Source organism: Varanus komodoensis, unplaced genomic scaffold (genome assembly GCF_004798865.1).
Source record: "Varanus komodoensis strain SLA01 unplaced genomic scaffold, ASM479886v1 scaffold1, whole genome shotgun sequence".
In the NCBI taxonomy this organism is placed as follows: domain Eukaryota; kingdom Metazoa; phylum Chordata; class Lepidosauria; order Squamata; family Varanidae; genus Varanus; species Varanus komodoensis.
The window spans coordinates 124,862,360-124,889,970 of NW_025335268.1; the positions used below are offsets into that span (position 1 = coordinate 124,862,360).

General features: G+C 42.9%; 1 protein-coding gene across 8 annotated transcripts in view; it reads right to left on the reverse strand.

The window, feature by feature from the left end:
• GRM4 (glutamate metabotropic receptor 4) overlaps positions 1–27,611 on the reverse strand; it is a 325,286-nt gene that overhangs the window by 230,889 nt on the left and 66,786 nt on the right. For all 8 annotated transcript variants that reach the window (XM_044444316.1, XM_044444358.1, XM_044444332.1 and 5 more), the window contains one exon: positions 26,208–27,191. In XM_044444316.1, coding sequence (XP_044300251.1) covers positions 26,208–26,738 — 531 coding nt within the window. In that variant the 5' untranslated portion in view covers positions 26,739–27,191. The remainder of the gene's footprint in view (positions 1–26,207; positions 27,192–27,611) is intronic.

Below are 27,611 nucleotides of genomic sequence, written 5' to 3' on the forward strand. Positions count from 1 at the left end.
TATGGTAGAAAACTGCAGAACAAATTTCAAGGACAAACAAAAATCTGAAGGATCACCAGTTTTCAATGAGTACATTAATCTGATCAGCTCACACTTCCTGGCATTTTTCCTCCACCAACTACAGTTTTGTCTGAGGTCACTTTGCTTTTTGCACTCAGAAATCCTGCAGATTTAACCCTGCTTGGCATCCCTTCCCTAAACACCCATTTAGACCCAACCAGTAAGATAAGGAGGTAATAGTTATGACTTAGCATTTCCATCATTTTATATGCTGGCTTCCTAAACAACTTGTCTAACTGGGGAAACATATCCAAGAGGAACATCTTCACATTTAATTTTGTAAAGCAAGGAGTGGCATCCTAATCTATTAAGACAGGTATGCAGAAACTCAGGCTGGTCCAACTAAAGCCCAGTGGAGTTTTAATCCATCCCTCTGGGGTTCCCTGGAAGGCCAAATCCTCTTCCCTTAGCCCTACCCCTCTCCTACAACCACAGATCTTCTGGTGTTTTCCTGGCTTTTGCACCAATTTTTCCCCATTTTAAAAAGTTAAAATGCATCCCCTAAGGCTTTGTTACTGGCAGTAAAACTGTTAATAAAATTTGCTGATATTGTGGGGGGGTCCCCCTGTGCCTTTGGCCTTGCTCACCACAGGAACGAGAGCCTCAAAGGCTTTTCCAAAATAGAATTTGATTCAGCACCCCAGGCCTCTAGAGAGACTAGGAGCACGAAGCACATACCAGTGGATACGAGCTGTAAAATGGAGTACCTCTGCTAACAAAAGTGCATGATCAGGGGTGGTTCCAAGAGTCAAAAAGATTTGGGGCTCAGGCTGTCTGAGGATCCTGCCTCCTAAGGTCACCTATACTTGTAAAATGAGGAGCATAGACAGGGGAGGGGGACATTTGATTTCAAAAAGTACCCTCAAGCAGAAGGATTTGGGGAGGCACAGCAGGAGGTGAAGCACATCTGGGCAAAAGGGCAGCTAAGCCAGTGGAGAGGATAACAGACATCACTGGGGGCCTTGAACCTTTACATCTGCCGAGCACCCATGGACAACAGGGCGGTGGGGCAGATGGCCTCCCAGGGCTTCAAGGCTCCAGCTCTATTGATATCACCCCACAGATGGTACAGCATGTGACGCTAGGGGGAAGGTGTGCCTAGTGATGGGAGCAGCAGCAGCGCCCACTGCATTTCCTATCAGACCAAAGGGTGCAATGAAACTCTGAGGTCCTCACCACAGATTAAGGGTCAATGGCAGCATGAAATGGGATTTGCACACTTTTATTTTTTAACGTCCTAGGGCGACAAATCAGCATCTGCAATCGCTTCTGTAAAAACAGAGAAAGTCATTTCTTGGCCATGTTCCTCCCCTGCTCCCAGAAAGAAAGCCTTCCCCTGAGGTGGCAGAAGAAGGCCAAACTTTAATTCTGCAGCTGTTACAGAAACAAAGATGCCTTAATGTTGTGCAATCCAGGGAGACTCTTAACAGCAGTTTTGTGGCAACCCCACATCCTCTTCACTGTTACCTGGAATCAGCAGCCGGCAACGAAATTAGCTGAGGTTTGTGAGCATTGCTGCAGCACCACTCTCACCAATACCAAATGATCTAGGGATGAAAATATTTATTTTTTATATTATTTATGAGGTGTGCCTTTCTAACTAAGAAACTGAGGACTCAGGGCTTTATGTGATTAAACCCTAAAATTGAGAAATCCATCATTGAATCAAATTAGATTTCTATGAATCTAACCTGCACATTCCACAGTGAACTGGCTTTTTCCAAGTTGCATAGATTCTTTGGACTCTAAAAAATACCCCTTACTTTAACTTACATAAATTAAGACATGGAAAAATATAAAATTAGCACCAATAAAAATGTGCATTTTTCTTCCCTAGGCTAACCTGTGAAAATGCATGTGGGGGGATTCGAATATTTTTGGAAGTGCATATTTGCACATATACATTTGCGCACAATCCAATTCCATCAATGAGTGGTCAAGTCTAGGCACCCCTACACTAAAACCATATAATTAAAACAATCCTAACAACAATCTAGAATACATTGTATACCAGCATCCACAACCTATTGCATCCAGTACTTCAGAAAAGTCTGTGGCTACTGATGACTATACGCTACCTGCCATATCATAAGCAATATATCTAAATATAGCAGTTGGTGGGGAACATACGTAGGAGGGTACTGTTGAACTCATGTCCTTCTCATGAGATTCCGGTGGACAGCCGTTTGGCAACCATGTGAACAAAATGTGAACTAGACAGACTCTTGGCCTGATCAAGCATGGTGTTCACGTTCTTAAGAGAAAAGTATTCTGCAGAGCGGCTTGTACAACTTGGGTGCCTCTCATTTCTCACCAAAGTCAAGGGAAGCATGCAGAGCTGGTGTTCTTCAGACAGCTTCAACAGGTGGGAAGGTTCTTTTTAAAAAAGGCTCTTCTCTAGGTTTCCCTGATGTAGACCGTGGAACTTACAATCCAGACCTACTTTGGCTCCAGGATGAGAGATGTCTTCATCTTGACACATGGGAGTTGGCACTCTGCCCTGTCAATACATCTGGAGATACTGCAGCTGGGTGCATTTATGCACCAGAAGATCCTATACATTTGGGACAGACAGATCTACCAGTTCTGCTTTCTCCTACCTTACTTTTTTAAATTAAAACTTAATGGAAATAAATTCTCACTCATCCGCCATGCCCAAATTCCATAGGTATGGCTATCCCCAAAATGGAGATGACCATGTTGTACCTGCTTGCCATAAAAGCTGCTAGAGCTGGGAAGCCTGTCAGGAAAAAAAGAGGTGGCAACCCTAATTCAGCACCACATAAATGTTTGGGTCGAACCTCAGTTCCTAAGTACTCAAAGTCTTGGGCCTGAATGGATGACTCTAGTAGTTTCTCATGCATTCCACTTTTTTAAAAAGCTCAAGTTCTTATTGTCCTTAAAATAGAAAACTTCATGAATTTTGGAAAATTCTTATCCACCCAAATTGGGAAAAAGTCTTTCTGCATCCCCACATGCAATTAGCCATGCAGGCTCTCTGTGAGACAAGGTGAAGCTGGCATCCAGAACTGCATGGGTGAGGGGAAGGATGGTGGCCACAATGAACTAAGCCCACCATGTCTGTGAATTAAACCCTCATTGTCTAATGCTGAGGCAGCCTCCCTGATCCTCAGTGCAAAGTCCATTTCTAGCAAATGGATCAACATATGCAGGGCCAGATGGGCTGAAAGGGAAGGTGTGACTGCAGTACCCTCTGGAGGCTTTTCACACTGTCATCAAAGGAACTTGCAACATTGCTGCTAAACTAAATGAGGAAGAAGATGAAAGCCAGGACAGCACATTAAAACGCCAATATCATCACCTTCTCCCAAATGGAAATACAACTATGGCTGATGCAAAGTAAACAATCTCATCCAGCTTCAGGGAAAAATCAAACGGTTTGCAACAGCAATGCACACATGTAGCATGCTCTAAATTAAGTGCCTTGCTCTGCCTGGGCCCAGAGGCTGCTCTGCAAGGTTTCTAAGGTATTTGAATTAACATGTTCTAGAAGGTAGAGTCCATCATCTGAAAGAACACAGTGTGGAACTAGACAAGTGCTCTTTTCTACACTGTCTGGAGTAGTGATGCCTAAAGCACTATCTGGATCCTAGATATAAACAGGAGCAGCAACTCCGAGTCCTCCAGATGTTGGTGGACTGCAGCCCTATTCAGCATAGCTAATTGTGAGGGACACAAAGAGTTGTAGCCCAACCATTAGATCTTTTGGCCAAAGTCTTAGGGTCCACAGCCTATCCCAGCCCCAAAATAACAACCCAGAGTGCAGCAAATAATGGAGGCAATGCTGCATGGAGGTAAATTCCAGTTTATTCTTTTAGTCAATGTATGCCATGATTGAGTTTGAACAGGCTCAGAATATATTTCTTTTTAAAAATCAGGGCTGGAAGACAGATTTATTGTTCTAACACAGGGTTATCCTATCTGATCCTGTAAGATCCTATCTGATCTTCTATAAAGACATTCTGTGTGTTCAAGTACTGGTTTCCTTGGATGATATGCATTCTAAGTGTTCTGTGTGAATATCAATGTTCATCTTTGTATGCTCATTTTCTAAGATAATCAGAATTAACAGGGAAATTATTCAATCTCAAACCTTGCATTATCTTTCACTTTTCAGTTTTATTGTGTGTGTGTGTGGAAGAACTGATTATGAAAATGCCACCCATTACAGAAAAATAGCTTTCACTTCCAAAAATAGCCTGACTAGCTATTTCTGTGGCCATGGGGGCATTAAGAAGAATTCAAAGACACACCACGTTTGGGAATGATATCATGGCTACCTGCTCGACCCTCTGTTGACCGCCCTGGGGGCATTTACTCACCAGTATAAGAGGTATATCCTCATAACAACCTTTAGTTGCATGGCAGAAGCTCCATCCCTAGACTCCCTGCTACATATGGAGTTGGGTCAACCCCCGTCCTCTAATCTCTGCAGCACTAACTGACTTCAAGCACCTGGTACAAAGAAGAAAGCAGCAAGGAAGACAGGGACAGGCAAAGTGCACTGCGCCGGTCAGACTCCTCCACCTGGATCATTCCACCAGCCCTGCTGACGGTCTTTTTTGTTTTTCCTTTTTCCCTAGCCAACACTTTTTCCTTATACGTTGTCTCTTTTTATTGTAAGTCTGTGAGCAGGGGATCTCTTTTTGCTGACTGATTGTAAACCACTCCAGGAGACTTTTTAAAAAAATTTGGCTAGGGAACAGGGTACAAACATTTTAGATAAATAAATATGAAGGCTCCACTCCATCTGCTCTTCACAGAATTAATAATTTACTTGGTAATGACCTGTCCTGTGCTGGTTTAACACACACAGTTCAAACACTGTTCTAGGAATTTGTGAGTGGGCTGACTTCATGATGGACACACGTGCTAGCCAATCAGCAAAGTGCAGTCAACATTGTGGTGAAGAACGGAAGGGCCTGTTTTCCTTCTACCCAAGTTCAGGCCAAGGAAGAAGCCCATGCAAAGCATCCAGAATTGTAGCAAGTGGTGTTTATCACAACAGGATCACATCTAAAAGTGTACCTTCTTATACAACATAAAATTTCTGGATAGAACTGAAGTACTAGCTTTCCAAACTTTTTGCTTTCATGCTTTATGATATTACCAAATCTCTTCAAAAAGAGAGGAGAGGAGCGGAGCAGAGAGGAGAGGATAGGAGAGACTGACTTTTTTGTTTATAAATACTGCTTTAATACATGCACTCTGCAAACTAGCCCTGACTGACAACATTTCTGCAGCAGCAGTAAGCACAGTTTGCAGGCAGGCTAGACACTATGAAATCCAGCATTCCCAGATTTGTTCTGGCATGTGCATGAATTAGCCCTCTCCAGCACAAGTTGGCTCACTGCCGGAGGGAGAAGAGGACATGTCCTGTCACTGGCATATAGCATTCCAGCACCCCATTTCCCAGTCCCATGGCCCCTTCTTCTATGTCACTGCCCTGTTTGCTTCATCCTGCAGAGTGCCACAGAGCTGAGAGAAAGCCCCTGCAGGGGCCTTGTGAGCACTCAGCCACGTAATTTTGGGAGACCGCACAGCCACCTCTTCCAACCACGCGACTCTTTGTGCTGGTGGGCAAACAGAGGGTGGGCAGCTGCTCTAGGGTGGGCAGAGGATGGACACCACACCAGCCACTTTCTCAGTTCAGAAAATGCCACAGTGGGGGAGCAAGTGGCACTGCTGTCCTGAGGACCTGCAGGAGAAGAGGCAGAAGCGATGGTGGTCAGTCTTCCTAGGCCAGTGAGGCAGTTCCTCTTCTGCTCTGCAGCTGAGATGAGTGCCTCAACCTGCTTCATGGCAGGGACACGGCCCAGAGAACATTCAGGTTGAAACTGCACATGATGACGCGAGACCCCTTTATTTGGACCCAGGCTGACTTACATCAAGGTTTGATTAAAAATAATCAATTGCATGAGCCATGGGAAACTCAATTTTAGTGCAAAAGAGCTACACGGACACAATGCACACATGACTTCCGTCCACACAGACCCGTTAGTCTCCTTAGGTATTTTTCTTCTCAGTGCTGATACCAGAAGTGAGTTCGACAAGTGGAAGGTACAAGGCGGATTCCCTCTCTCTTCACTCACATGCACTTTTTGCTTTCAAAATCCAACCACCAGCTCCACATTGTCCCTTTGCAGGCCTGGCTTAAACAAAGCAACAGAGCCTTGTTCCAGCTCCACTTGGATCTCTCCAAACACTCATCTGCTTTCCCAGGCGATAGTAACGATTCACTCCGGCAATGCCTTTCTCAGTGAAACCTGATGCTGGAGCCAAACACCCAAGGATCAATGAAGTCACTGAGCAGCCACACATGTAAAACAAGCACTCCGTTTGCTTTACACAGCCCATTCCAGTCAATTTCTTGGATTCCTTCTGCTGTGGCGAACCAGCAGTGTGTCCAACAGAGTAGCAACAATCAAGAGAAAAGCACTAAAAACACTGATCTGCAACACAAAACCAATGGTTGGTTGAACCCCATATCTCACATGACCCCATAGCAGAAGCAAAACTCAAATGGCGCATCAATACAATGCAATAAGACCGCCAGCTCCTTCCCAACGATCAGTGGTACTGTTAGGCAATTCTAGTCGTTGCGCTTAATGGTCTTATGAAAGGGAAGAGGCTTTTTAGAAGGCAATGTTTGTTGCTTCACTTACTTCAAAATGCAGTAAGTCAGACCTACTGCATTTGGGAGGCTGCCTGCTGAGTGGGGTCCTGGACATCTGTCCTAAATTCCAGTGCTGAATAGAGCATTGGCCAAGAGCAGGGAAGCACCTCTTAGCCCATTGCTGCAAGTCTTCAATTGTTGTCCTCCATCATGATGTCTTCTTAGGCAATGATGGAAATATGCAGTGATGGGTGGGGGTGGGGGTGCTGGTGATGGATGATGATCGGTAGGTTTACCATATGAGTCACATCACTAAGGATCACCATATGAGTTGCATCACTATTCCAATGTGGGTTCCCCAGCAGATGCAGCACTAAAGCACAGCAGATGTATAACCATCAGCAAATAAATTGACTTTCAGTTGTAAATGCTAAAGTTTCCATTCGGAATGCTTGTTCTAATTTCCTATGTAGTACATTAGGGAATCTATTTCCTCCTATTTTGCCTAAAACATCTGGAATGCCTAGATCAGTGAAAAGGGTGATCTTTCTCAAGATATGAGCAGTTGGGGTGGTGGGGGGGATGAGAGATTTAACTGGTGGATTGGCACAGAAGGTATGAATTATATCATAATTTGGGCACAAAATTAAGGTCTAGTCAAGTCAAAGATAGTTTTGTTTTTGCAACAGCAGCATCCAGGCTTAGTACCAAAAAGCAGGCAAGCCTCAGTTTCAGTCCAAAAAGCTGCTTCCAGACAGCCTTATACTAGCCATGAGTTTTGTTTGTTAGTTTGCTTAGCTGTTTGTTTAACAACGTGCCACTTTTAAGATCAGTCTGTCAAGATCAGCCTGGGAGATCATCAAAAAACAGATGTAAGGGAGATCTGGATCAACTAGAAAATTTTGGGAGATTTGCAGAAGATATCTGGATCTCAAATACTGAGCAATAGCAACAGTACAATGGATTCCTCTTCACCTAAATTATGTTGATGAAATGAAGTGAGGGTGGGAGCCAATTTATGTGAGGAAGGACTATGGGTTGTATTGCTGGATTTTAGATGGGGCTGCCCTTAGGATCTGTTCAGAAGCTGCCACCAGTACAGAATGGAGCAGAGAAGTGATTGAGTGGGGTGCTCTATATCTGTTCTAAAGGATCTGCCTTGGCTGCCAGTACACTTCTGAACTAGGTTTAAGTGGCTGGTGTAATGTACAAAGCTCTATGAAATCAGGGCCAGGTTACCTCGAGGAGCATCTCCTCTTATACAAGTGGGAGGTCCAAGGGGACATTTTTTTTTTACCCCTCCCACCCCACCCTCCATCATGGGCCACAGTCCCTCAGACAACTCATAACTGAATGTTTAGGGATCACAATGGGATCCATAGCAGTGCAGAACACCTGAAGAAACATCTGAAAGAGCTAATTTGGATTGTTTGCAAGCTGAAATTGATGAATTTAGAACTCTGTAGCAATTACAAATGCATCCAGGCTTAGTGCAAGAAAGCAGGTATATCTTTGTATATAACCAGTTTTGTGTTCCTTGGTAAGCTACTTCATGATTTGTTCCATGAGGAGTGGCATATTCAATATTGTTAATCATAATGATAACAACAACACATTTCTGGACTCAAAATCTGTAAATTCTACTGTGGGTGCAACCTTATGCATGTTTAGACAGAAAAGGTTCTACTGGCTGAGCAACACCGAAAATTTCAGGGTTGTTCTCTATCTAAATATGGATAGAATTGCACCCTGAGTTCATAACTTTTTCACTAAGCTCCACTTGGTGGACCTTGGGGTTCTGGTTAAAAACAGAAAACCCACAAGTTGGGAGGTTGCAGGATGAGAAGGGTGAACTCTACACACCATGTTTCTGAGGAGGTTCCATTATGACTGTTGTTGTTGTTGCTATTTAAAAATAAGAGGCATACATAAATTCAAGGTATCAGGTTTAAGCATTAGAAAATGTATATGCTTTGTCTTGACTCCACCATTCTATTCCTAGATAATTAGTTCTTCCACTGATTAAAAAAAAAAAAAAGCAAAACAAAATAAAAACACATCTGGGATGGCTTTACAGGGTCACAGAATAGAGCTAAGAAAATGTCATGGAGAACTCTGGTTGCATAAAATTCCATTACAAAAACAAACAAAAACACAAACACAAATGCTTGCTTTTAATTAAATCACCACAAAAGATTCTCCCTGGAACAAAAGAAGGAAGTTGCCTCTTTAGGATCACCCTCTTAGCTGTACAACTAAGCTTTTGTTTATTAGTTTTACAGCTCAATTTAAAAATGCTCTCTCTCTCTCTCTCTCCTTTTCTCAGTCTTGCTCTTTTTGGTCCCAGGTTCCCATTTTTGCTTTATTTTCAAGTCAATTGCTTCTTAGACCAATTTCTCTATCCTCCTAAATGGCTCTTTTATCATCATGGGCTAAACAGATATGCAGGAAGTGAAAAAACATTAGCTCACTCACAGTGGATTCCCCTTCTTGACATCTCATCTTAATTGCCAGCACTCACTCTAGATAGCATTCTTGGCCTAGGAAACAGGTACTTTCAAGGCCACATCCAACTTTGCAAAGTTTTTGAATCCTGAAGCAGTGAAGAGGTTGCAACTACTGGGAGCCCAAAATAGCGGTGAAAGCTTCCTCAACCTGATGTGGTATCCAAATGTTTTAGCAAAGATTCCCAGAATTCCTGATTATCATGCAGGCTGGCTGGGAATGATGGGAGCTGTACTCCAAAATATCTATTCCCTGGACATATCCAGTTCCATTTTATAACCCAGTAGCAGGGATGGTTATTGCTCAATTTATACATTTCTTTCTTTCTTTGAAATATTTTTATCCCATTCCTCAACCTAAAAGGCTCCAACATGTGATGTAAAATAAGACATTCTCAGCCCACATGTTTGCAATCTAAAAAGTCACAAGAAGTAAGAAAATGGGGGAGGAAGAGGAGGGAAATTAAGTATTTCAGCAGGGTAGTTAAATGGGCCTGTTCCAACTCTCCTCTCCCTCCATACAGGCTTTTGCAATAGCTGCGGTTCTGACAGATCTCCCTTCAATTAACCTAGTCAGGATTGAGCACCCTCAAAAACTGAAGTGGTGCCTTCCTAGTTGTCAGTAGTCAGTATCTTTTCATATTCTGCTATAATAGTATCAGACTCAGCACTGAAGCAATTCATGCCAGAATCCTAAAAGCAAACAAATGGCTACTTTGGATTTAGATATGTGGCCTTCTTTGAGAACATTTCCTCTTCAAATAAGCCTGTCCCAAGATAATTGGCAAAATACCCAAAGATGCCAACACTCCAAGAGAAGCCCACCAGAATTCTCCAGTCAGAATAACTGTGGATATATTTGTAACAGAAATCATCCCCTTAAAAGAATGTGCTAGGCAGGGAGATTAGCTGTGTTTAATATAATGGAAATGGGAGTAAGTGTGGGAAGTACCACCTTATTGCTGATTTAGAATTCACAAAGTGGGGCTGCAACCAAGAAGAAGAATTTAATCTTCTTCTTACTCTCAAGTTCCCATATCAAGTCATTTTAAATTGAACGCCTGTCCTGACACCAATATAGTATGGTATTTTGCACTCCCTGAAGTTGCAGACCATGCTGCTGAGTAGGGTTCTGGTAAAAACAAGTCACAACAGCGTCAGAACATGGGTAAGTAGAACCAGATGAGTAAGGACGTCAACACAGAATCATTGGAACAGTAGAGTTCAGAGGGGCCAAGAAGGCCACTGGTACCAACCAATTTGTTGTCAGGCACCAATTTACACCACCCCATTCAGATGACTGTCCAGTTTCACCTTGACTGTCTCTAGTGTGGGAGAGCCCATGACCTCTCTAGGCAACTGGTGCCACTGTCCATGGTCCCACCAGTTTCATGAAGCCAGTGCTTTCAGTGATGGTCCCACATTCTTTGCTTGCCACATGTTCACCTCCCCTTCAGTGCAGCAGGATCTCACAGGCTGGTTCCCTTCAAGAAGTGGTGGACAGTGAGGTGCTATTTAATTAGCATCACCTGCCAAGGACCTTGGGACTTGTTAGTGATAGCAGCAATTGCCACTAACAACAGAAGAGGTCCACTTTTGTAAGCAAAAGCCTCCCCCAACACTGGCCTTGCAGACAGTGGGGGCTACAGCTCCCATCAGTCCCAGACACTATGACCAATGCTCAGGAACTCTGGGAGCTGTCATCCAAAACATCTGGAGGACTCCAGGTTGGCGGGGCTGCTGCATGGCAACTTCTGCATGCCTCAGAAAGGCCCTGCAGCCATCAGTGAAGGCTCTGCACAAGTAAGTCTCCAGTCTAACATCTGTCTAACATCCTTCAAACAAAATAGACAAGGTGCTTTACATTTTTAGAAAAACCCTAACAATCAGCTTGCTCAGATTAAAATTAAATCCCATGAAAGTAATTTAAAAGCAAATACATTAATGCATCTCCTCCTCCTCCTCCTCCTCCTCCTCCTCTCACGCTTACATACATCTCTCTTGCTCCCCCATCCCATCCCCGGTGAAGCAAGCATACTCAATCATTTTTGTCTCAGCAAATGGCTTTTAAGTCCCTCTCATTCCCTCTAATTTATATTATTTTAATTATTGAATAGCCCTCTCACTCATCGCCTGGAACATTAACGCATTTTTAAAAGGGACCTCAGAAAAATCAAACTCCATCAGTGATCTGTTTTTCTGTCTCAGCTAACAGCCTTCAGCTCTCCCAGGAGAGGGAGAGTTTTGCTACTGCTGCTGCTTGCTGGGCAAAGCGAAGGGGAAGTGCGGTGGGGTGCAGTGCGGTGGGGGGGCGGGGGGGGAATAAATCGCAGGAGCAAACAGTGAGTTTCACGATGCCATTGATACCATTGCTAAGGCTGAAACTGTGCACCTTGGGCAGAAAGTGCACTTGTGCTTTGTGGATATTGCGTTGCAGCTGCTTCAGCATTTGCATGCTATTTACATTTATTTCCTCTCTTCCCTGTATCTGTGTTGCTGCTAAGGGGTTTTTTGTTCAAACAAACTTTCCAGCCTAGGGAGGTTCTTCTGTATAAATAGGTACTCAGCAGGAAAATATGGTAATTATAAAGTCCTCTGATTTCTGTTCAGCCTGTATAGGAGTGGGGGTAGAGTGAGGGGCAAAAACTGGAGCAGATTAGTCCTGACAGCAACATTCTCAAAAAATGGGTATATTTGGTCAAAAATTGCTGCTCTGCAGTTCTTTTATTTTTGATCCAGATTCTGCCATATTCTCAAGGAATCTTCTTAGGAGCCACAACAGAATTCCATAAAGTCTGGTCTGCACACTCTGTTTTCTCCCATTATCTAGTTATATGTTTTATTTATTTATTTTAGATCCTGCCTTTTTTCTATTAAAAACCTCAAAGCGGCTTACATCCTTCTCCTCCTCCCGTTCTCAGTCTGATCTTTTTTGGCTCCACAACGGTCTCACTTTTCACACCAAGCACCTGTGCAATCACGATATCTTACACCAAGGCATGTTCACTGTTAAGTGCATTAAACCGGCCTTCTGCAGGCTGGGGCCACATTTGCTGTGGATGAAATGAACTGTGGTGTGACATCACTGGAGGGGGTGCCAGTTGGGGGAGTTTGCATCAAACCCTCCATTCTGTCCAACTGCACGAAAGATACAGCAGGCATCAGGATGCTTTCAACACAGGTGTCCACTCATCGCTCTATGTAACCGCTAAGCCACGCCAGCACTGTTACATGACTGACGCCCCATTGGCCCCTTTTCAGTGCTTTGACACAGAGTCCCTGATTTAGTGACTGGTTACGGCATAGCAAACAATGTTGTTTTGCAATTTCATATCAGAGGTTCCTCAAAACTCCAGGATGAATATCAGGTGCTCCCGGTGACTTATTACCGTTCATTTTATCAATTTGCTCTAAAACCTGACACATCAATTTGTGGCAATTTCTTAGATTTATCACTTCAAAAGAATAACTCAGGTGTGTTTCTCCCCAATGCCTTTTGCTGCAAATGTAGAAGCAAAGAATTCATTTACTTTCTCTGCAGTGTTCTTATTTTCATTGAGTGCGCATTTTACTCCCTGATGGTCACAGCTACAACAGCTCTCCAGCAGATTTCTTGCTTCTCATGTACTTTTTAGAGAATCCATCATTTTTGTTGTATCATGGTATGTCCTACAAATTCCCCCATGATTGGAATTAGATTAAAATCTTACATTTAGTTCCAAACATTCATGGTCCTTGCAGTTCTTCTGAGATCAGCACAATATTTTCTACCCCTTATGGCTTTGTTCTACTATTTAGCATTACTGGTATTAGAGCAAGAATGTTTCTGCCAATCAAGTACCTATTCTTTGGCATTGTTTATATGACACATATGTACTCCATATACAATCATTAACCTGCATTTAAGACCATATCCACATGAAATTTTAACAGCAGACAATGGATTAAATGCTGGTCTTAGGCCAGGAAGATCTGGGTTTAACTCTTTGCACACACATAAAGCTCAACAAGTAACCTTGAGCTGGTCAGTAACATTCATGCTGAAACAGCTTATAGGCTTCTTAAGTGAAAGCATCGCCCTTACCATCACCTTTCCTTGAAGGAATAGTAGAAAGAGAGAGAGAGAAAGACCTCAGACTTCATAGTCTAGCATAGCCATCCCTAAATTGATACTCCCCAGGTATGTTGGACTTCAGCTCTTCCCATTCCTGATCATTGACAAGGCTGGTTGGGGTTGAGGGTAGCTGAAGTCCAAAAGACTTAGAATTTAATTATAGAACAGTATCCGTCTTTCAGTTACAGTTCTGCTAAAGTAATGCTTAAAACATGTGACTATCATTTGACAATATTTTATCATGACTGATTGAGCAAGTTATATGTTATTATGCTAGACTGACTAGTCCATGGAACACTTGTCCAGCCAAATGGCCAAGCCTATTTTATACTTCTTGCTATCTTTTTTTTTCATCCTGGCATGCAATCTCTGCTCCATGACTATGCCAGGATTTTTTAATTCTGGCCACATTGCCAGGGCTCCAGCATCCTTTTGGCGGTCCTGCACAAACAAGGCCCCTCCTACTCACATGCTATGATTTCATGCACATATTCAGTCTCGTGAGCCTTGAAAGAAAATGTTCTGTTTTAATTCTGAATTATGTTTCCTATGTTTTTAAAGGTATGCCCTCATCCACACTGCAGATTGTCTATCTGGTTCACAAATCAGACACCCTTTTGCTATTTTTGGTTAACTTAATATCCAGCCTAAAGTAGAGCCTTGTGAAGTGTGTTATTTTGCAGCTCTTGGATTGATTGATCCTAAGAAAGGTATCATCATGTCATTGTTTTGATTTAACTTGAATGGGCCAATTTGGTGTCAAGGATGTTATAATTAAATCTATTCACTACTCACACACACACTGGCCTTTTCATTGTAAAAATCTTCCTAAAGCCGATTTCTCAAGCTCATGTTCAATAGATGAAACAACTAAATGGCTTAGGGTTCAATCTGTCTGTCACATTCTAGACAGAAAAAAGCACTATAATTCTCAACATGTTCCAGCCAGCCATGAGGACCAGCCCAGATAGGGAAAAAAGCCTCACAACTCCCAGCCTAAGTGTGCATAGATTGCACCTTTAACCATTCTTACCCCATAGTAGCACACTTGCAGTTTTTGACAAATGCAAGCTGTAAATTCTGTGAGAAGCGCCAGCTTTCATTTCCCCTGGGATGAATACCTGATTTCTATGGTGCCGTGCACAAGAACCCTGGTTATGTTCAGAATACTCTGGGTCAGATCACTCTTGAGAATGCATGTCACACAGGGGAACGCAAATGCCTGCTTCTCACACTGCATGAGCTCGTTCCCTCTAGAGTGAGCCAAGAACCAGCTGTCAGAATGTCACTTGCTCTGCTCTGACACTGCTTCTGATTGGCTCCAACAAACCTGACAAGATCTGGACAAGTAGCACAGGGATAATGGGGAAATAGGCTTCCATAAAGAGGTTTCCAAGGGAAGCTAACAGGTGACTACAAGACAGAGGATCTTCTCAGTGGTGCATTCCACTTACGGCATCAATCCACCAAAGAGGTTCACCTGGCATCTATGGTAATAGCTTGTCAGGCAAATAACTCTGTTTTCTCCCAGGCATTTTCAAAACCTAGTTTGTTTGTTTCATTTTATGCTGCCCAATAGCTGAGGCTCTCTGGGCAGTTAATAAAAGTTAAAATTAAATGTTTAAAAACACAAACATTAAGTTGAAAGAGTAAACCCATAACAGCAATTGCGATTGCTATAGTTCAACACAGAAAGGTTAGCATAGCCTTTTGATCAGCTCCTGCGCTGTCCATTGTTTTGCATCATATCATATTTCATCCTGTTAAACATTGCTCTTGTGCTTTATCATTTTAACTGTTCTACGGCATTTTAGTTTTTGAGCACTTTGTAATCTGCCCAAAGAACAGTCATTGTTGGGCCAAATAAGGAAGTAATAAATAAACAAACAAACAAACCCAACGTAGCCCCAGTTTTTATCCTAATGCTAATGAGGCTGCAGCCCACGTGACCACTCTCTAGCATGGAATAGATCTCCAGGCTTCAGTGCAGTGTATCCTACCCACCCATGCCCATGTTTGAACCCTGCTTTAAGTTTGCAGTCATTTTATTTCTGTTGTGCTTTTTACGGGCACATTTTCCTGGAAGAGGCTTTTTCTGCAATTTCTGTGTAGGAGGTAGTTTATATCCTGACTCAGACTTTTAGTTCATCTAGCCCAGTATGGCCTTCTTGGATTGCCAATGGCTCTCTGGGCTTTTAGACAGATGCATTTCACTGCCTGGCTCTGAGATTCATGTGACAGAAGTCACAGAGGTTCAGATTCCTCCATGGAAAGTACAGGTACCGCCAATGTGCTATAATAGCCAGTTTCATGCTATTGGGAGAAAGTGAGGCAGCTGCAGTCCCCTTTTAAGTAGGGATGCATGGAGCTTGTTAAATCCCTTTCGTCTGTGTTTCATAGATTGTCAGGAACCTTTCATTCCATCATCTGCTCATTGATAGAACCAGAATTTCTGTAGGAGAATGTTGTTCTACTTGTGCTAATTTGCACATGTGCTAATTCAGACCTGTGCAAATACATCTGCGTTAGCTAATGTGGATTTATGCAAATCCCTGCAAAAATGAAAACAGGTAAAATTTCTCCAAAATCCACCTTTTATACTTTAGCCTATGTGGGGCAGGGGGACATATTTTTGGTTCATAATTTCTTTTCTTCATATTTTTGTACAACTAAATTTCTTGGTAAGTCCCAGAATCTTTAAAAAAAAAAAGCCATTGTACATTGGAAAAGTTAAAAGCGGTAAACTCAGCCACCAAAAGCCATGTGACTGTGAACAAGAAAAATCCACATGATTCATGTCTAGAGATGTATGAGAAATTCATTTCAGTTCATTTTTCAATCATGATTTGCATGTCCACATCTTCTGGACTGAACATGGACTCAGATATATTCTGTGGTCAAAGCCCATATAATTCTGAGCTTGCAATATGATATGCAAGCAAACATTTGACCACGCACATACACTTGAAAAATGTGCATAAGAATGAATACTTTTGGGAAATGTACATTAATATGCATGTCAATGGGAGAACAATGTTTATATTTTAAAGACTGCACATAACTGACACATACACATGGAAAATGAATGTGGAAATGTATGCAGATTTTAATTCACTTAAAAACCCTCACAATCTGATATTGGCTTCAGCTGGGATGAGCTTCAGGATGGAAGGGATTTGGAGACCTGCAGCAGCCTGAATTTTGCTGTTTCGCATATCCCTATTCCCACCACACATACCCATCAATCAGTCTTTCTCTGTGTATTGCTGCAGTTCCTACCCCATCATCTGGAATAAATACTGAGGAGGCTCATTGTGAAGACAAATACATGATATTGTGAGGGCTGATGAGATGAAGGCCACAGCCACGCTCCTCATGGGCCTGACATTCCAAGCTTCATCAACCAATCATACTTTATTCACATCTCTTTGACAAAGAAAACTGCATGGCATGGCATATGACAACTGCATGCTGAAAGCTTTGGAAACCACTGCCCAATTAACTTGTGTAAAACAAATTTCATTTTAACAATAGGGTCCATTCCCTGACTATTTAGCGGGTCACTGCCTCTGTTCTGAATGATAAACATGCCGAGCTATGGCAATCATTCAACCATTAGGAATTGAGAGTGGATATGATTTCACTCTTGGGGTGTATAATCCACAGTCCCATTATCCAATCATCTACAATAACTGATGTCAGGATGATATATATTAATATAGTTTTATATACTATCTATTAACTGTAGGAAAGCAGATAAGTTGAGAGCGTTAGTCTACACATGACAACCAAACAGAGCCTTCTGAGCATATCTTTACATTATCATTGAAGTAAAAGATGGTTGAGATTTATCATCAGGCTGCATTTTTCAAAAGAGAGCTGTTGTTCACCATTAATCGCTAATTCGGCTAGAAGAAATAGTGAGCTCATTGGCTGCTAAGTTATTCATGCTGCTCCTCCATGTATTCTCTGCTATTTGGGGCAAATCCATTAAAAGTCATCCTTCCCTGCAACAGTGTAGCAGAATTTGGGCCCTCGTCTTCTGTTGGACACTGATAAATTAATAATTTACTACTGAATTGCAGTAGCCATCTTGAAACCACTGCTTGTGTCTCTCATCATATGCCAAGGTTTGCAGCAGCTTCATGGAATAAGAGAAACAGTAGGTTTGAACAAACTTCAGAGGGCAGGGGTCCACCTTTGGCTAAGCTCTTTTCGCATGGAATAACAACTCTAAAGACGAATGAAAGCTACAGCGGATCGAGCAAGCAAAAATCCCAAATAACTGGAAATTCTTCCACCCCATGGTCAATTCAGGTAGCTTGGGCCTCTTGCACATGAAAAAGAGCACCAATTCAAAGTGGGGGGGGGGTTTCCAGTTGCACACACATGGTAAATCTGAGCAAGCTCAACCCTCAGAGCTTCCATGTTCTACAAATGGCAACCCAGCTGTATGATGCAAACTGGCTTTATACTGACACTGTCTAGACATGCACAAGATGGTGCCATTGCTCATCTTTCCCCTGTTTAAAAAAATCTTGCTGGTTTGGAGTCACTGCTCAGGAAAGGAAAGTCTTTTTCTTTGCTTCCAAAAGGGTACATGTGCTCATACCAGTGCTGGCACACATAATAATGAAGAGCCCCTCTAGACTTAACAAGCATTAATTTCACCTTTTTCCTAGGAATCCCACCCTCCTTTTGTCCCAACTTCAGCTACTGGGGAAAGCTTACTCATCCACCTCTTTCCCAATTAAAAAAAAAAAAAAAACTCCAGTTACTCTTGCTGCTGGGACTCCTTTCTGAAAATAAGGATAACTTTCTTTATCCCTGCTTTAGAATTAATCCTGAAATGGCTGGAAAAAAGGATGGCACAAACATCACAGGGGCTTTGTACTATTATTTGTCTTCTAGCAACCATGGGGATAGTCCTAGCTCCCTGTCTGCTGGGGATAATTCATTGGCCAGTTAAGCAATGTCACATTCTGGATTTGATGGTTTTACATGAAGTGGACTCTTTAAATGTCCTTGAGTACAGTTCACTTTCTTCAAAAAGCAATAATCCAGTTCTTCGGGTTTGCAAAACCTTCCCATTCATTCTGCTGAGTGGAGCCCCAGAGACAAAGCCTCAAGTCCTTGTCTGATGGCAACAATAGGATTGGACTGTTTGGATTGCCCACACAGCTTGCAGGAATCAGACAAGCTGCATCAAAGCACCTCACATTCATGAAAACCACCATGCAGAAAAGTGTCCTTAGTCTGCTGCTCTATTTCCTTTGGTCGTGGTTGCTACAAAGTGATTCCAACCTAGATAGGTCTATTCCAGTGTCAATAACAAGAGTATAAACTATCATGTTATTTGCAAAGGTTTCTTATGTACTTGCTCTCTCTCCCACAAAGGGTCTCCCACAGATTTCACAAAGTATCCCCATCTGCCAAACAATTCTGAGAACACAATGAAAAGGGATGTTTTAGTCAACCATGCCAACGACCTTCACAGAATTAATGCATTACTAAGAGTTGAGTCAATGAAAACTGTACTGTCCACTAGAATGCTTTCAAGTGCTTTAAGCAACCTACTGTGCAAGAGTCATCTGTGCTTCTCCTAAGTTGCAATATTTCTGTCAATAATGGCTCAGAACAGAATGATCAGAAAGTTGCTCCTTGCTAGCACTTCCAAACCAGCATGCAGAAAGAATGTCTGGCCCAGGATGGCAGCTTGGTTTCCATTCTCTTCTTCCTACTTAACAAAGTCAGCTGTTGTGGCAATTCTCCATGTAGGAAACAACATGCCACCTGTATGTAGCTCATCAGCATGCAAGTACGTGCGTATACAAAGCGAATAAAAGGAGCAATCATTAATCCCTCAGACTGTGAACTCTTTATCAGCATGCTTGGGTGAATCCAAGGGTATAAAAAAGAAAAAAGCAAACCTTATTAAACAAAAAGGGAGGCATCCATCCCCAGACTAAACAGGATGGGGGCTCTAACAGGATGGGACATGTTCATTTGTCTCAAAATGGTGAGTGTCAGCTGGGAAAGAAACACACGAAGTGTAAGGGAGAAGCAGAATGATCTGGCCATGCCCCTTATAGCTTTTTAGCAGCCTTCCCTTGGTTCTGGCTAGAAACAATAGGAGCTGCAGTCCAGCTCATCTGGAGGGTACCAAGTTGCAGGAGAGCAGCTAACAGAATCCTGGAAGGGGATATAGCTCGCTGGAACCCTGAGGATATACGCTGCAACATTTTGTTAGAATCTCATTTATCTTTAACTAAATGTGGATTACATGTTATTTCCTTAACAGACTTTTTCTATTAAAAACAGAAGCAAAGCTGAGAGTTTGGACAGGTTGCCACACCTTTTCCACTTTTTATTATTTTTGATGGAGCAGAAATATGTCCTTCAGAAGTCTTGGTCTTTGCTCAGCCACAGTTACAAGTACTTGATTTAATAATGCATATATGTATAATTTTCCATCCAAGAATCCTATCCTGGCAAACTCTTCCTGAATTTCTCTGCAAATCAGAAATGGTGGGGTCGGGGTGGGGATCTCACTAGGGAAAGAGGAACAGAACATACATTAGAAAGAAGGGATTGTTAAACTGCCTTTACCAACCTGTCCTGTGTCTGTAATTCCACAAGAGGGTGAGTTTGAAGGTAGGAATTACACTTTTTAACTTTTCAGTGCAGAGTTTAACAAAGCCATACTCTTTGGAACCTCATGACAAGAATAAGTAGAGACGTAATGGAAACCTCACCCTTGGAGCAGGCTCATCTCTCTTTTAACCAAAGAGAGGCCTGGACACAAGCTTTATTGTGTCCATGGAACCGAAATGGGTAATTTTGAAGGAGGCACCGGACATTTGAATGGACAAAGGCTTCTTGATGGTCACTATATGAATGAAATGCCCCTTGATCCGAAGCAAAATAGCATTTATATACTTATGATCCTTATCTCCCTAATAAATTCCTTTGCTCCTCTCCTACCTGAAATCTGTAATAGTGTCCCTAGAAAACAGAGCCCTGCACTTAAAGCATTCTGTTCTCTCCAGTACTAGATTCCATACTAGAGTTGCACTTTACATGAATGAGGCCTCTCCCTGCTTTAAATCAGCTAGAAACAGTCCCGTGCTTTATTCTGTAGAATGGACTAGGACTGGGTGGGGATTGTCCCTTTGGCATAATGCATACCAAAAGGAAGAAGCACATGTGGTCATTTCATGTACCATACCCTGTTCAGAATGTCCTTTTTACTATCCATCCCTGAACTCGATGCTACAACTGCTCTCCTTTCAGCTCATTCATGTGAATGTTGTGATTTTGTCTCTCAGCAACTTGTGCCCTGTATTTCCCCTGTTCATGGGATCAATTTGCAAACTGCAGAGAAAAGTGATGCACATTGTCAGTCTACCTTTGCACTGAAGCCAAGGTGAGCAGTTGGGGAAGCACTTTGCCAATGAACACAGCCTGTAACACACAGCAGTAGCAGGCTACTTCCCAGACCAAGAAGATTCCAAAGAAAAAAGTCTCAATTATGCACCCTGTAAGCTAGTGGTGCTTTGTGTAAGTAAGGGTGTGTGTGTGTGTGTGTGTGTGTGTGTGTGTGTGAGAGAGAGAGAGAGAGAGAGAGAGAGAGAGAGAGAGAGAGAGAGAGAGCGCAAGAGAGCAGCATGATGAATATTTTCCCAACCACCCTCTTCTCCCTCTCCTTTTCTCTCTGAAATCCCACCACCTTGCATGAAATTAGGCTGAAGACTAAACTATGGGGTTGCCAACCTCTGAAACAGACCCTTTCCTGCAAAAGCTCATGCCACAATCAACAGCATCAGCTGTAAAAAGTATCAACAAGATTATGCATTGGTCTGCTGATTTTATCTGTAGTGATGCATTTACTTGGACTGGGAGTCTCACTGAACTTTCTGTACGAAAGCCACCCGTGATTCCCCATTCCCCTGGCCAACTGGGCAAAATCCCACCCAGAAACTCCCTAGTCCCAGTCTACCTGGACAGATAACTGGATTTAGCAGACAACAGCTAAGGCTTGGGGAACAAAGAAATTTATTTAAAAGGACAAAACATTGGGGTGGAGGGTATTAAAACCATGTAGACTAAAAGGATTAAAATAGAGGGAAATGGGGAAGGGGGGGGGAGCAGCAAAGTGCAGGTTATGGCTTTGTTGGCCCACTCAGTCAAGAAGATAACAAAGCTAACCCTAGCCTTAGCTACACACAAAGACTCTACCTTCAGACTAGGCACAATACACAGAGCTTCACAGTGTTCTTCAACACAGGCAGCGGTATGAAACCCCGAAAGAGGAACAAAGAGTCTCTCGGTTCCCCAGCCTTTATCCCCACTAACCACCACTGGTAAGCTGACCCATGGAGTGATGGCCCATCTCCCAACCCATCTGCTGGACCATCTCTCCAGATGTTGGTCATTAACCCATCCTTACAGTTATCTCAGGCATCTTTGAAGCCATAATTTCTGATAACTCCCCAAACTACATGACAAAAGGGAGACCCCTTCCTGGCCTTTCCTGAGCCAGGCTGCAAGTTCACATTATATCAGTGAATCTTACTTTGTAGAAGATGTGCATACAATCACTCAGTTAGTAACCAAGAATGCTTGCATTCTATGCCTCATTTTCATATCAGAATTAACACTGTGAATAGAAATGCAAATGTTTTAATACATCTTTGTCGGCAATCCTCAGAATACATAAACAACAATGTTAATTAAAATGATAACTTTGAAACAGTCATTCAACAAGAGAATTATACTGCATAGCATAGAAATTGATCAAGATGCCTATTGTTGGAACCTGGCAGAGGAGAAAAATCATTGGCAGTCGCCTGCGTTGTCCTTAGAACCACCACCACACCCTGCACAAAAGTGCACTCCGTCTAGAAGGGAAAGTGGCAGTTTCCAACCTTTGCAGCTGCAGGAAAGCATTTGGAAAGATCAATAAAGCACCTGAAAATCTGTCTGGAACCATTTCACAAAAGTGTTACTACAGGGTTCTTACACACACACAATCTACTTCAAAGTTTTCTGGACCTGTTTTTTAGCTCTTAAGTTCATTGAGCTTCTCATAGTCCAGTTGGACCACCAGGTTTGAGACATTATATACCTGATAGGAAGTTTTCTGTGACAGCAGGAATTCTCTGTAGGCCCTCATGTATCCCATTCAGGTGAAGACCTTTTGATTTTCCTAGATTTGATACTTGTGTGTGTGTTTAGATCTGTTGCACTGATGTCATTTTCTGTCTATGATTAAATTATGGTTTTACAAATCTGTTCTGGATTTCATTTTTGTTGTGCTTTTTTTTTTAACTCACAAACCACCCGAATCACTGTTGTTATTGAATATTTTAGTATCCAAATATAAATATGGAAAAACTCAAACACTACCAGGACTGTGAGATCACCATCCTCAACAGCAATAATTGCAATGAGCTGTGGAATTCTCGCTCTTACTTAAAATGAAACAAAACAAAACCAACAGAAGCCTAAAGGAGCTCTGATTTCTACTGGACCTACAGTGCAAGGGTAAGGAGGTTAATATACTCCCATTTAAAAAATCCTCCTGCATTACTGAATGTTATTCCACTGACACGGGCATTGCTTTGCGAGAGGACTCTCACAAAACTCAAAGAAGCGTGGATTCCAAAAGTCAACCAAGCTTCAGTATGCATAATAGTTTGACCATGCAAACTTAGGGAAGTTTGCTAACCCAAGCTCAGGTCAAGAGCAGCTGTTGTTTCGTGGAGCTGCCACAGCAAATTTGAGAGGGAGCAGCATGGCAGCTGCAGGACAGATGAGGTGCAACGCTGGAGGACAGCAGCTGTAAGAAGGAATCCAGTTGCAGTCACCCCTTTGCTCAGGTAATTATCCCCTGATGAGAATAAGAGCTATTCCCACATCCTTTCATAAATGGAAGATTGTACCAAAACCCACAGTCAAACCTGACATTGCAACCAATGGAGAACTTGAAAGTTTGCACACTTTTGAAGAATTTGGGTTGGTCCCAGTAAAGGTATTGCCCAACTGTGGATTTTAGGCTTAGTCTTTTTTCCCCTTATGGATCAGCACAGCTATCCTTGAGTTTGTTCCTGTGTGTGCATGTACACGAGGGATGTGGGAGGAATCTGTTTTGGAGGTGGGAATCCATCAGAGTTCCTGTGCTCAGCTACCCAGACTTGGGTCCACTTTCCTTCAGCTGTGAGTCCAAGTTGCTGGTGAGTGTGCCCAAAGTTCACAGTCACCAGGAATCAGGCTCCACACAAGTGCTTCACAGGCAGCACCCCCTTCAGTGTCATGTGCAGCAGCCTTTGTTTTGGAAGAAGTTTGTCAGTTGTGCAACCCTTGCTCCACAAGCATTCGCAGACTTCCTCTCTGCAGCACAAACAAAGGCCACAAGCCACATTCATGGAAGAGGGATGCTGCTTGTGCAGTCTTCTTGTGGGCTTAATTCCACAAGACTGACAGCTGACTGACAGTGCCAAGTCAGTCTCACAATCATGAGAATGCAGACCAGAGTCCAGGTAGCCAAACCAATGAGAATCCAATGGCTTTCAATGACAGGGAGAGTTCATTCTTGTTGATATTTTGGCAGCTTTCAGTGCCATCAAACACAGATTCTAGGGCAGTTATCTCAGCTGAGAGTGAAAGCTATTACACTGCAGTGTAATGCAATGCTACTTGGATGGCCAGCCTCAGAGGATGATGGAACTTGGGGAATACTGCTCAGTCATGTGGATCCTCCAGTATGTGGTTCGGGAGGGGACAGTTCTGTCCTGCATACCATTTATATCAACCAGAAACAGTTGAATGGTCTTAGCAAGAGTTTTGGGTGCCTGGTCATCAGTATGCAGACAACAGGCAGCTCCGTTTGTCCTTTCCATTGTCTTCAGGTGAGGCTGTGGATGTGCTGGACTGGTGCCTGGCTGTGTAAAGGGACTGCGACACACAGCAATACCTGGATGACAGGTAATAAAATGAAGCTCAAGCTAGACAAGATTACGATGCTGTTCTTGAGTGACCCTTCTCACCAAGGGGACAGTGCTTAGCATGTTTTGGATGGGGTTGTACTCCCCATAAAGGAAAAGATTCGTAGTTTGGGGATTCTCCTAGAGTTATCATTGTCAGTTGAAGGTCAAGTGCTTTAAGTGGACAAATTTAGCTGAGCAAATTGTAGCCCGCTAGAACTGGGACCCCTCTCTATAGCCTGGCACAAATGTTGCCATCCTTTTAGCACCAGTTTAAAACTTTTCTCTGCTCCCAAGCATCTGACAGAATGTGATCAGGCTTTTCACCAATCCTGTGAAAGTTATTGTTGATGTTTGAAAGAAAAAGTTTTAGATTATGTTTTATATTGTATCTTAAGGTTTCATCTATAAACCATCCAAAGGGCTTTGGCTGTTGAGATGTATAGAAGTGTTTGTGTTGTTGACAATGATTTTCTACTTTCTGAAGAGGGATTTTACAGTGAGGGGTCCATTCCATCCAACCACTAGGTAATACCCACAATTTGGCATAAATTGATCAGATCAGCTTTTCAGCTGGTCTTTAGAAATGGAGCTCAGCCATTTTGCTACTGTTTTCCCAAAAATAGCTGAAACACCCACCACTGACCAGATCTCTGATTGCAAATCTCGACTTAGAGACAGGGTCTATCTGTTTTGCAGACCTTGTGGTCACAATACCTTGACCCTAGGTTTGGACTCTGCTGTCAAAAATTTCCTGCTTTCAATCTAGCCTGATACAGAATTTTGGAAAACTGAAAAGGTTAAACTTTTTCGTAGAATGTGCATTCTTCTTAATATAGCCACTGCCCACGTGTGGACAGCTACTTACGATCTTTAATCTAAAGGCAGCCAAATGCTTCTCTCAGTTCAGCTAGAGGCTGAAATCACTGGCTTATCTTGGAATTTGAAAATCACACACCAGTGAAGCCAGGTGTACTATCCTGAGTTGTGACTCGGTTTCAGAGGAAGAAATGAAGCTATTCTCTGACATTCCAAGAACATTTTTGTTATATTTACTCTCTTTCCCCAGAAAGAACATGGTATGTTTTGCAAATCTGCTTTGAACATTCTTTTAAGAAGAGTGTATGGCGCTGTGATCTTTTAACTCTTGTATTGCGTATATGATCACTTGTGTATTTAAGGCAATATACTACTTGCTACTCCTATAGCCAGGGATTTTGGAAGACACGTTATGAGAGTATTCTTCAGGATCGTCAAACATTGAAAGCAGATCAGGCCAAGGGGCTGTCTCTCACCAGTCCTTAGAGCAAACTAGAGCAGCCCCCAGGGTTGGAAATTACTGTGTGTACTAGAAAAGGGTCTTCCCCCTCATGCTGGTTTATAAATGCTTTGGTGGAGCAAATCTCTCATTCTCCCCACCCCCTCACCCTCCCACAGCATCTTCTGGGATTCACACAGCATGAATATTCCTCTCAGCTGTAAAACAAACCATATAATTCCTCCACAACCCTCTCCACACTGAGGAACGCCCACCCCACTGCATCAGAAAAAACTCACCAGATTTCCTTCACACAAGTAGAAGATACAACTGGGAGGGAAGGATGGAAGGAAGGGGTCAGACTCCTGATGGGAGACAAGGAGTTCTTTAAATACCCATGGCGACATGCAGAGAATTTTCCTTCCCCTCCCCTTCTCCCCCAGGGAGCAAGAACACAGCCTGTATAATTATTGTTAAACCACTTTAACATTTTTATTTGAGGGGGGGTCCCACTTAGCAGTCACTGGCAGCTATTTTAGCAGCTGTAGCTGCTAGGAAGGGAAGCATTGAATTGCAAATTCTACTGTGCAGTTCGAGCAGGAGGGGAGCTGGGGTGGGAAGAAGAGGTGGGAGGCTGCCACAAGCTTACCTTGAAGAGGCGCAAGATGTTGGCCACCATAATAGAGACAGAGCTGCCTGATGCTCCAATCACCCCAACCACGCGTTCTGGCTTGGTGATGATGGGTGGGCCCCCATTGATACAGCGCACCTCAGTACTGTCCTTCTCAATTAAGGCCTGGACAAAAGTGAGTGACTGCTCCAAGGCATGGGTATCTCGAGAGCAGGTGTCCAGGATGCGGGCTCCCAAGGTAATGTTTGGGAGTAAGTCTGGGTCATTGTTGATTCGGTCCAGAGCAAACAACATAGCCTCTAGGCGGTGAATCCCCTTCTCTTTTTTCAGCTCCCCACAGGCCTTGCCTTCTGAGCCTCTCCCATGGACAGGAAACAGGCCCCCTAAGGTGATATCACCATCAAGGCGGATGGAGTTCATGTGTGGGTGCCCTTGGCCTTTTGGTTTAGCTGAGTTGGCTGGCTGATACCACCAGCCAGAGCAGATACTCAAGAATAGGCAGAAGGAGAGTTGCTCCATGCACAAAGATCCCCCGCTCTTCCCAGTCATTGCCAAAGACCCCTTGAAACACAAATCCTTCAGCCTAAAGACCCATGGAAGTAGAGGGTTGCTGTCACCAAACTCCCTGGCTTTGCTGGCTTGGAGACTGGCTCTATGCTGAAATCCTACAGAGGCATGGGAAGGACCCTTCACAGGGATGAAACTGAAGGGGAGAACTGCTTGGTAGACTTCTGAAAGGAACCAACCATGGTTCTCTTCCTCCTGAATGGTTGCTTTTCAGTCAAAGTTTCCAGTTTGCTCCAATATCCATTCCAAGGCAGGTGGTGAAGTTGAGAAAGATTGCTGTGTTTGGCAGCCTTTACAAGGTCCCTTTTCCAGTCTTCTTAAGGACTTCAACAGTGCAACTAAAGAAAGGCTCCAAGTTTTGCATAATTTTGCATGAAGGAGAAGAGTAGAGGAGGAGGAAGTAGAAAAATTCCCTTTATTCGTTTGCCTGAAATCCTTGAAACAGAAAAAGAAAGAAACAGAAAATCAAATGGAAGCATTAAAAAGGACATTAGCTATTCAGATCTTTTATCAGGGAGTCTGACAGAATGGTGTAAGTTCTTGCACAAAAAGCTTCAGGATTCACTTGATCAGAGTTTTTATTATGCTTTGAGGGAGACAATGTTTGTACAAAAGCAACACACAAGGGGGAAGGGGAGCAGCCATGTTTGAAGACTCCTAAACTTAATAACTCATTAATGAAGCTGAAGCTGGCTGCTTGTTGAGCTATATAGCAAACATCCAGACATATGAAAGCTAGCTTCTTCCTTGGGGGAATAGGATGAATGAAACTAGTTTACCACATAGGTGTTCATTAACAACTATATCCTCCTTCCTTCCTTCCTTCCTTCCTTCCTTCCTTCCTTCCTTCCTTCC